Source organism: Lepisma saccharinum, chromosome 4 (assembly GCF_977018435.1).
Source record: "Lepisma saccharinum chromosome 4, izLepSacc3.1, whole genome shotgun sequence".
NCBI classification, from domain to species: Eukaryota; Metazoa; Arthropoda; class Insecta; order Zygentoma; family Lepismatidae; genus Lepisma; species Lepisma saccharinum.
In genome coordinates, this window is record NC_139232.1 from 1,447,051 (window position 1) to 1,458,529 (window position 11,479).

The 11,479-nt window shown below is 35.4% G+C and overlaps 1 protein-coding gene across 1 annotated transcript in view; it reads right to left on the minus strand.

Moving 5' to 3' along the window:
- Nucleotides 1-509: 509 nt before the first annotated feature.
- Nucleotides 510-11,479, minus strand: part of LOC145986357 (uncharacterized) — an 85,256-nt gene continuing 74,286 nt past the window's right edge. Inside the window, exons 14-15 of the mRNA XM_083120237.1 lie at nt 5,776-5,875; nt 510-3,712 (exon numbers count right to left, since the gene is read on the minus strand). Of these exons, the coding sequence (XP_082976363.1) occupies nt 2,742-3,712; nt 5,776-5,875 (1,071 nt within the window). The 3' untranslated portion in view covers nt 510-2,741. The remainder of the gene's footprint in view (nt 3,713-5,775; nt 5,876-11,479) is intronic.

The window sequence follows — 11,479 nt, forward strand, 5'->3', positions numbered from 1 at the left end:
ATAAAAATAACATCCTACAAAATCAGATGTTATCCTACCAAAAATAAAAAATTGAAAAATAAAAAATACCTTATTAAATTTTAGAAACATCTATGGCACTAAAAAAGGTTCCAAATTGTAGGAAATAGTAATGAGTGGCAAATCTGGTATAAAATATTTGTCACAAAGTGAATGAACTTGTTACAGACAGATTCATTCTAAATCTCACTCAGAACTTCCTTCTTATATGTCCACATGCTGCCTACAAAATTCAAATTCCAATTCATAAAACGCACACACCCATTTTAAAATGTCAGTCCTTTCTCTTAATATTTGAAGCTTCAAGAGGGATTCCACCATCATGTCTCAATGCAGGGAAAGAGGGAGAGGAGGAAAAAGGAGAGAGAGAGAGAGAGAGAGAGAGAGAGAGAGAGAGAGAGAGAGAGAGAGAGAGAGAGAGAGAGAGAGAGAGAGAGAGAGAGAGAGAGAGAGAGAGAGAGAGAGAGAGAGAGAGAGAGATAGATAGATAGATAGATATTGGCTCCCAGAATCAAATCAATGCTGGACACAAATTTGAATTTCATACACAGTAACCAAGTTAATTTTTGAATAATTCAAAGTTGACATGGATAACTAAATTGATGAAAGCAAATTAATGGAATAAAAGTAAGTAAAACTGAAAGAAATTAACTAAAATATTTTGAAGTGATTGCCTTTCCTAATAATGAAAATTTCACTGGCCTTTAGCAGAAGTTAGGACGAAGAAAATGTGTATAAAACAAATTGTAACACTTTCAATGAGTACAATTCAAGGCTATAACTTAAATAATAGATTATGCAAACATATCAACTAAAACTGGCCTCCCTGTAAATGTAAAGATTTCAGTTATACACATATAACTAACTCTATTTAAAAATGATTTATTTCTAATTAAAGCATGTCTCAATCATAATACCAAAAAAGGTCCCTCACCTACCACACTATAAGGTTGTTTTTCTAAGTATGTTTTTTTTTAAAAAAAATGTATCCCTGTAGAAGCTAAGTGAACTTGGCAAAATAGAATGGTGCTTTGCATAATGAACGTCCCACATAACTAATGTACCCAAGGGCTGAAAAATGTCCCACATAATGAACTTGGTTTCACATTACAAACTGCATGTGAATACAGTCATACATGATTAACCTCTCAGCAACTGTGCTTCATTATCTTACACAAGCAGGTGCACAGGGTACTGTACTTTATACACAAGCACTAACCTGGCTATGATTTTTGTAAAAATATTTTTTTCTAAATGTACTAAAAGAAAGGCCAACTAAAGTATTGAACCCAAAATAACAATGATTGAGAAGGTTTGTACATACATACATACTGTAATGTACATATTTTTTTAATAACCATATTGTACGTACTGTATTATCTATAACTTATAAATTAGTAAATTAGTATTTGTCCAACATTGGTGGTTTATGTTATCCCTGCAATTTTATTTTACAAGGTTTTGTGATTTTGGACTGAGCTCAGGGATAGATTAAAATAATTTCTATAGATTCCCAGGGTGGGTGATCTAAGGTCGGAATTTTTCTGGCCTTTTTCCTGCATAAACTGGCTCCAGGGTTTACCCAGCCTCTAAGCAATGGGTAGCTGGAGGTAGGGGGTAAAGGCAGCTGGAGCATGGTGTTGATCACATAACCTCCAAAATGGTTCAGATCAATAATCTGTGGGGTCCCACCCACATCCCCTAAATGTGCCTTCATGACACAGAGCTACATGGATGGGAAACTTTACCTTCTTTTTACCTATACTAACCTACGGGAAACAGCATCTCGCATAACAAACACCATCCTGGAATGGGCTGCATTTATTATGCAAAGTACCATTGCATAAGATTAAAACTTACGGTGTGCCAATATGAGTACTTTGTTAATATTGATTTATTTCTGTGAAGTCTAGCTCTGAGAATTGAACATCTTGAGAATGTTTTACAAAGAAAAAAAGGACAGGTTTTGCAAAATATATGTGCATCTTGAAGTGAATGATGTATATTTAGTTTGGATAAAATTTTTCAATTTTCTTTACAAGAATTAAAGTTGCTTCCTCTAATAAGGAATCTGTTAGAATACATGGTTTCTTCACATTCCTTGTAACTTCCCATATGGTTTTCTCTATTTCTCTTACTCATACAATCCACATTCATGTTCCCTTCATATCACAGACTATAACTACAAGAACAAAATATATTACAGAAGTAATAATAATAAAAAAATCATACAATCACTAAGAACATGCATACTGGTTTTATAAGCATACTGTGGTACTCTTTACGAAGCACGAAATCGTGTGATGTCTACAAAGCTAAAAGTTGTATTCTTACTTGAACATGAAATATACCAGTGCTATGTTCATTGTTGCAAACTGTCAATATCTCATGCTACATTCATGTCCAGCTGTTGGATGTGTCAAACATATGTACCACCTACTTGCATGTGGCACCTTGTGACATAAGATGCCAGTTACAAAGATGTATGGAGTCTAAAACAGGTTCAAAACTATCACTACCAAACATCCATTCCAGCCATGTAAAGACATACAATAAAGCACTGTACATTTCCACTGGATAATGCACATAATAAACATAATTTTCGAATTTGCAGATTTGCAGCAAAATTAATAACAAATATTAAAACATTACAAAATATCCATGTATATGCAGGAAAAGTAATGTTTAAAAAAACAGGAGGTTTCTTTGAGGAGTTTTTATGTTCATTCAGATTGACATCTCCTCTTCATTGAGGAGTAAAAATTTTCCAGCAAAGTTGCTGGAGAAATCATCTCACTAGACACTTTATGAAGATCACCTATCACATCAACAGATATCCCGTTGGGGCCAGACTTCTTCACAATTTCAGTGCTCCTACGAACAGTTTCTTCAGGTTTTAGCCTTTCAAAAACAAATTCCTTCACTTCCTCCCATGGCAGTCTCTTCAGCAGAGCTTCAGTCTTTAATTTCTTCGGTACAGAGTCCTGTACCTGATCTTCAGGAACTTTTCTCTCCATAGTGCCCGACGAACCAGCACACTGCGTCAACTTATCAATCAGTTTGTCTTGCAACTCAGCATTGTCCATGTTCTGCTTACACACGAAGTCCACAATGTCTGTAAGAGGCACGGATGGTAGGAGATCATCCGATGTCCCTTTTTCAGTAGTGAATGCTTTAACTTCATTCCAAGGTAACTTTTCGCAGATATAATCGACACCAACTTTGGGTGACAGAATTTTCAGCACGGTCTCCAGGGCAACTTTCGGAAGGATCACGTTCAAACTACACAATTTCTCCAAGAACTCGCTACCTCCGAAGGATGCAACGGCTTCCTGCAACAATTCCTCGACAGGTAACCTACTAACAGCCTGACCCAAGTGGCCCTTTTGCTGCAAGCTGTCTAATATATCTGAAGTGGACAGGAGTTCACAGAGTTTAGAAACTGAATACTGTTTAGCGATAAAATTGGCAATGTCTTCAACATTCGGCGAACACTGTTCATTCTCGGGAGAAGAGCTCTTTAAGTGTTTCTCTAGAATGTCTCTCACGTTAAGTTCGTCACCCACATATCGAATCATGTCTTCTTTATTCAGCTGTTCCATTATATCATTTTCCTTGTGTTGCGATTTTATTATGTCCATCACATCTTGCAAAGGCTTTTCGGCAACAAGTGTTTTCAGAGATACTCCTTCATCTGAAAAGAAAAGAAAGCATTAAAGAAATAGTGTCGTGGCAAAGAAAGATCTCTGCATTTTAAACTGAATTGATACCAATATTCATCCAATTGAAATTGCTTTCCCCATGTCATGAATTACCTGGAATCCAAATTATCTGAATATTTGTATTATCAGATATCTGGATATACTTGAAAAGATAAATAGCAAACTGAATACACAGATTATTTGAATACTCTGGTATCAGGAGTACCAGATATCCAGATTATCCATTGTAGGGATGGGACCGATTAATCGGTACTATATCGGTGTATCGGTTTATCGGTAAATTTACCGACCCGATATATCGAAAAATATTCATAATTTAGTGCAAACTTCTGCCATTTTGTTGTAATTTTTATGGATAATCTCGATGCCCTACTTTCTAAAAAAGTAACTGTCTAAATATTCAACTTCTTTTGCACTGCAGTCACCTCGAAACATACATTTATTAAGGAGACCAATGAACATTTCAGGTTCTTCAAGGAACATTTCTAATTTTATATCGGAACAGTAGAGTATCGGTTATTGGTATCAGTAAATTTTATATCGGTACTTTATCGGTATCGGCCAAATTTCATATCGGCCCATCCCTAATCCATTGCATCCGAAATGGATATCAGATAATTTGAAATAAGTATTTTGTGGCCATCCTTACTTCACACATTACAGATCTCATCTGTAGTGGAGGTGATGTGATCAGAATCATGCTCCACACATATTTACCTACCAGGGTTTCCCTTATGTACCTGCTGAGAAGAGGCTGGATAAGCCTGTCACTTATCTCCTCATTCACTTGTTTACTTGAGCAGCAAATGTGCTTCTGTCATCAATTCTTATACATGTCAGTGAGTAAATTAGAATAAGTTAACGTACAATCAAAATTAATGTGTGTTAATTCAATGGCATCCAGTTAATAAGTACACGTACTTCCTCAGTCTTGCAAGATCAAAAGATACGAATGTCTATTCTTTGTATTCTTGGTGGAATTCTGGACCATTAGAGCAGACTCATGCACAATATTACTATCCCTGTGTTTTAAAACTAAATTATACTTTACTTTCACTCTAAATTGTTAAATTCCCCATATTGACAATTACAGTGGAACCTGTACATCTTCCCACATTATACAGGGTAATTCAAAATGAATGGTGCAACTTTACACAGTTATTATGACATTACTATTTACTGTATGATAGAAAATCAGACAAGGCATCAATATAACAAAAAATTCTGGAAGTTTTATTCCCACTTAGCAGGCTTATTCTGCTCAGCTTATGCTACACCACGACCACCAGTGTCGCAAAGTGGCTAATGACCATATTGTGTGTTGGAGCTATCGAGAACTGATTCCATCACAATGGAGCAAAGACATTTCTGCATGCTTTTCAGTAGTAATGCATATGTATCACCCTTCCGAAAGATTTGCCAAAGTTACAACTGCGAATTGTTAGTGCCTTCGAAACCGTTGACAAGGACTTGCTGTCTCGTGCATAGAAAGTACTTGATCATCGTTTGGACCTTTTCAGTGTTACACATGGTTCGCATGTTGAATATTTATAATGTGAGTCATGCGAGTAAAATTTCCAGAGTTCTTCTTTCTATTGATGCCTTGTCTGATTTTCTAACGTAAATAGTAACATCATAATAACTGTGTAAAGTTGCAACATTCATTTTGAATCACCCTGTATATTCAATCTTCATTGTTCCAACATAGCGAAATGTTGTAAAATTTTCCTAGTTTTCACATTTTCCCGCATTTCAAGTTTTTCCAGCCCAGTGCCCCGAAAAACATAAAATCGAGTTTCCACTGCACTAAATTGAAATATTGAACTAGTAAAAAGGGTCGAGTGACCACATTTGATAGCTTCTTAACAACTTCTGCATTCTACAATGAGCAATGCTTTCTAATGGACCATACACTTTAGATTACCTGAAGAGGTTCTAATCCCACTTGAACGCAAATCATAATAAAAACTGCAGCATGACCATCTGCAAGGTGAAAAACCTACAAAAACATCAGGTTTTGCTATGTCTATGTTACCTTCAAGTGCTGGCACCAGTTTTGGTGGTGGCGTTGCAATTGCACAGTCATCCACTGTGCCAAAAGAAGTTTCATTGATGCTATTCACTTTACAGTACTTCTGCAAATAAATAAATAAATAAATAAAGCATTAAACAGTGAAACAAATTTTAAAACAAAAAAGAAAAGGAAATGTGATCAACTTTACCTACACCCAACACATCGGGCAATCTATTTTGTGAAATTTTATTTCATTTGCATTATTTTTTAACTCTTAATGTTCATAACAATGATGAGAAAAATACATAACAAAGAAACACCTATGTTCAGACTGGCCTTGAATTCAGAACCTTCAGTAGCAAAGATTATGATTGAGAAATCTGCTCAGCTATGTAAGAGGGCAAATCGAAAAGTCTTTGCCCCATTTCTTTTTCAGCCAAAATAATAAACATGCAGGGAAATCAAAATACAGGGATGTTCTATGTACCTTGCCCTATTTTTCCACATAGTCACCGCAGTGGTTCAGGCATTTGTCCCATCTCGCCACTAGTTTGGAGATGCCGCTGTTGTAAAATTCAGCCAGTTGATAGCTGTGGGTGAAGTCTGGACTATACGGTGCATGCTCCAGAACGTCCCATTCGAATGAATGAAGTCTGTCGATGGTCCTGTTTCCCACATGAGGGCTGGCATTATTGTGGAGGATAAATATATTGTCCACATAGAGAATCCCTTGGCACTTTTTCCTGATGGCAGCTCCCAGACATGAGAGTGTGCCACAATAGCTGTCAGCGTTGATGGTGTCACCTCGTGGCATGAAATCCAACAGGAGTGGTCCTCGGCGATCCCAGAAGACCGTGAGCAATGTTTTCTGTTGTGAGCGAATAGTCAGGAAACCCCGACCGCTCATTGGCATGAAGGTCTTCTCAGCCATTGTTGAACTCACACCACCACCACCACACACTTCTCAAAGCGAGACACTTGTCCCCATACGTCAGCAGCATTTCCCTAAGGATCTCGACGGGCATTTGTCCCTTGCTCCATAGAAAACGAATAACACTTCGGTGCTCATACAATGTGGATGCCGTGCTACTGAGCAGCTGAGAGTTAATGCTGGGCTGTTCCAAGAAAAAAACTATTGCATTAAATGAAGATCTCTGTTTCTCAATCATACTAATATTTCGGCTGAAAAAAAATAGGGGCAAAGACTTTTCAATTTGTCCTCGTGCTTAGACAATATTCTATGCATTTTATAACAATACATAGAATGTGATACGGAATACAGAAAATTAGTGTTGAGTTGATACCACTTTTCGCCAATACTCAAACTGATACTCTTACCAATTCCCACCAATACCAATGATTGAAGTTGTCCAAAATATTGCTAAATATTAGTGGGTGAGCCTTCACTCCAATTATAAGCATCAATTTACCAGAGTTTTGCTTTAAAATAATAAAAAATTACATCAGAATATAAAAAATACCTGTTATGTAATCACAAAATGCAGCTTTCGTACGTAACATTGGTACAAAATCAAGGGTAACTTGGAATTTTGCGTAACTTCCAGGACAATTATACTGTATATTATTAATAATTTTACTGATCCAATTATTAGGGGCATACATATTTTGTTTTTTATAAAAACATGAATTGTGCAATAATACTTTGCAATGTTGATTTTACGTGTTTTTGAAAGGTGTCAGATGAATTTTGTTACCATGTTTTGTCACGAAATTGACTGCAAAATGCAGGGGTGAGGGAACCCTCTTAAACATGAAATTTAGGGTTTTATGCACAGAAGGTGGTCTGAATTATTCAGTGAGTTATGCAAATCAAGGACAATTTATTAATTTTGCTGTAAATATTTGAGAAGCAAAAATGGTCTCCTTGACACAAGAATAAATTTAATCAGGGTTGCTAGGATTGTTTTATGAAATTCCCTGACATTTCAAGGTTTTCCATTCCAAAATGAAATTTTTCCAGATATGTTTATCATCATAATTTTTTTCTATTGAACCCTGGTTTTTTTTTTTTAATTAAATTTATAATCCCTTAATTATTATGAATATTCACTTTCACAACTTTTTATCAAATTTCATTCTACACACTCAAGAACATGTGAAAATTCGAGAGTAAAATGTAAAATTACAATCAGCAACAAATGTATTGGGTGCTACAAGCACGTGCATCTAGCTTTTCAGGCTAAGGTAACAGAGGTACATTATTTCACCATAACAGATCTCGACAATATAAAAACAACAGAAAAGGTTCATAAACCATACACAATTTTTCATTTTCTGGCGGATTTATAGTGTCGTAGAAAATGCGGATATTTTGCTTACATTTATAAGTACCCAGCATCTGGAGAAATGTTGTTGCATATAGGAATGCTATAGGAAATGCCAACAAGATTAACTAACTAACTCCTTAGCCTTCTTAAACCCGAAGGTTCATGGCTGCAGCAACACAGGCCTTCCATCTTTCCCTATCTTGAGCAAGTTCTATATACTCTTTTCCATCCCTACCGATTTCTCTTAGGTCCATCTCAAAGTTATCCCTCCATCTTCGTCTTGGTCTTCCTACTGGTCTCTTACCATCAGGTTTCCCAACAAGAATCCTGTAAACTCCTCTTTCCTCTCCCATTCGTGCCACATGGCCTGCCCACCTAAGTCTTCTTGATTTAATCATTCTTATATCTGGACATGAATACAAATTATGTACTTCTAAATTATATAACCTTCTCCACTCACCTGTCTCCTCATCCCTTTTAGGTCCAAAGATTTTCCTAAGGATCTTATTTTCAAATACTCTCAATTTATGTTCCTCTTTCAATGTAAGGGACCAAGTTTCACATCCATATAATACTACAGGCAAAATTACTGTTTTGTATATTTTAACTTTTAGTTTCTTAGATATTAAACGAGAAGACAAAAGTTTATGAAGAGAAAAGTAACATGCATTTCCTGAATTAAGCCTACTTTTTATTTCCTCTTTAATATAATTTTCATTTGTTAATATTGCTCCTAAGTATTTGAATTTGGAAACTGGATCAAACGAGTTGTTATCAATAATTAGATTTTGATTATTACCTAACACTTGGTTTCGGCCTGTAAGCATATATTTAGTTTTCTCTTTGTTAACTTCCAAACCTATCTCTTTAGCAGTTTTGAAAAATATTTTAGCATTATTCTTAATTGTATTTATATCATCCCCTAATAAGTCTACATCATCTGCATATGCTAACAACTGAGTCATACCATTTAATTTTAGTCCTTCTTTAGTTTCTTTTACCTTCCTAACAGCATATTCTAAGGCAAAATTAAAGAGCAATGGAGATAATGCATCTCCTTGTTTTAACCCATCACGAATTGTAAATTTGTCAGACATATTAATACCCACACGAATTTTACTTTCTGTTTCACTGGTGCATATTTTTATCATACTAACAAGCTTCTTAGGTATTCCAAACTCTACTAATATATTATATAATTTATCTCTTTTGACCGAATCATATGCTTTTTTGAAATCAATGAATAGCTGATGGACATTTTGATTATATTCCCACTTTTTTTCAAGTGTCTGTCTGATGTGAAAAATTTGATCTGTAGTTGATCTGTTAAGTTTAAATCCACATTGATAATCACCTATAATTTCATTAGCATATGGGGTTAGTCTTGTTAAAAGAATGTTAAATAATATTTTATATGTTGTTGAGAGCAGAGAAATTCCACGGTAATTATTGCAGTTCATTTTATCACCTTTTTTAAACACAGGAACAATTATGGATTCTTTCCACTGTTGAGGGATTTCTTCCTTATTCCATATTAAACAAATTAATTTATGAATTTGACATATGAATTTCCACCATATTTATTTAACTCAGCTGGTATGAAATCAATGCCAGGTGCTTTGTTATTCTTTAGCCTTTTAATAGCATCTTTAACTTCAGTCAAGTTAGGTTCTGGAACTAAAGGTTCTGCTGTGTGTACTTCATTTACTTCTGATTTATCTCCTACATGAACATTTAAAAGGTCATTAAAGTAGTTCTTCCATCTATTTAGAATATCGCTTGGGTCAGCTAGAAAATCACCGTCTTTATCTTTTATCAAGTTTACTTTAGGTTGCCACCCCTTTCTAAACTCATTTACACCTTTATATAAATCTCCGATATTTTTGGTTTTACTGTTTGTTTCAATTTAGTTAATTTTGCTTTTCAAGTAATCTCTTTTTTTACTTCTAAACATGCGGTTAACTTCTCGCTTAATTCTATAATAATTGTTTAGATTTGTATCATCAGAGTTATTTAACCACCTAAGTCTAGCCTGATTTCTTATTTCTATTAGATTATGACATTCATTATCAAACCATGGCTTACTTTTTCTCGGTTTATGGTATCCTATACTTTCTTTAGCTGCTGATTCTATTGCATTACGTATGTGCTCCCAATTCTTATTTACGTCTGTTTCATTTATATTTTCATCATCAGCGGTGGCTCAGTCGGTAACGCGTCTGACTACCATGCTAAAGGTCCCGGGTTCGATCCCCGGCCGGTTCAAATCCGGGAACTTTTCTAACGATGGAAGCGGCCCCGGCGCCCACCCAGCGTCGAATAACATGGGTACCTGGGGGAAACCCTGGGGGGTAAAGGCGGTCAGGGGTGTGATGCTGATCACATCACCCCCACTCACGACCGGATCAAGTAAGTGTGGTGCGTTACCCCCACACCCCCTATACGCCTTCATGGCGTGGTGCTAAGCACAGGGGAACACTTTACTTTTTTTTACTTTTACTTTTCATCATCATTTAAATCCTGCAAAACATCAAATCTGTTTGACAGTTTAATTTGGTAATCTTTCTTAATTCTTTCATCAGTAAACTTTCCTGTATCAAATTTTAGAACTTTTACATTTTGTTGCTTATGATTTATCACTGAGAGTATTTCTCTTAATTTAGCAATTACTAAATAATGGTCACTGGCACAGTCAGCACCTCTATGTGTACGAACGTCAATTATACTAGTATGCCTTCTCTTATCAATGAGAATATGATCTATCTGATTATGAGTTTTACCATCTGGAGAAGACCAGGTATATTTATGGATATCCTTATGTTTAAAAGTGGTACTTTTCACAATTAAATTCTTTGAGGTTGCAAAAGTAATCAATCTTACACAATTATCATTACTTAATTCATGAAGACTTTCTTTACCATTCGTGGGTTTAAATGTCTCTTCTTTGCCAATCTGTGCATTACAGTCACCTAACAGAATTTTCATATCATACTGAGAAAATTTATCAAAGACCTGTTCTAACTCTGTATAAAAATCATCTTTAGTATTATCATCTTTATATTCCGTTGGTGCATGTGTGTTTATTAAAATAATTTTACGCCACCTACCCTGTAAAACTGCATATGATATCCTATCATTAATAAATTCTACTGTGTTAAGAGCCGAGATAATTCTATTATTTATGAAAAAGCCTGTTCCAAAATTATGATTTTCAGTACCACCATAGAAAAAAGTATAATTTTTAGTTTTACAATTCCCTTCTCCTGGCCACCTAACTTCATGGACAGCTACTACATCTAATTTATACATAACTATCTCATTAACTGTACACTGAAATGCCCCAGGCCGGTAAAGGCTCAGAACATTCCAGGTGCCTAATTTAATATCCTTATTCCTAACGTAGATCTTATCCTTAGTCCAGGGACCTCCCAAAGTAG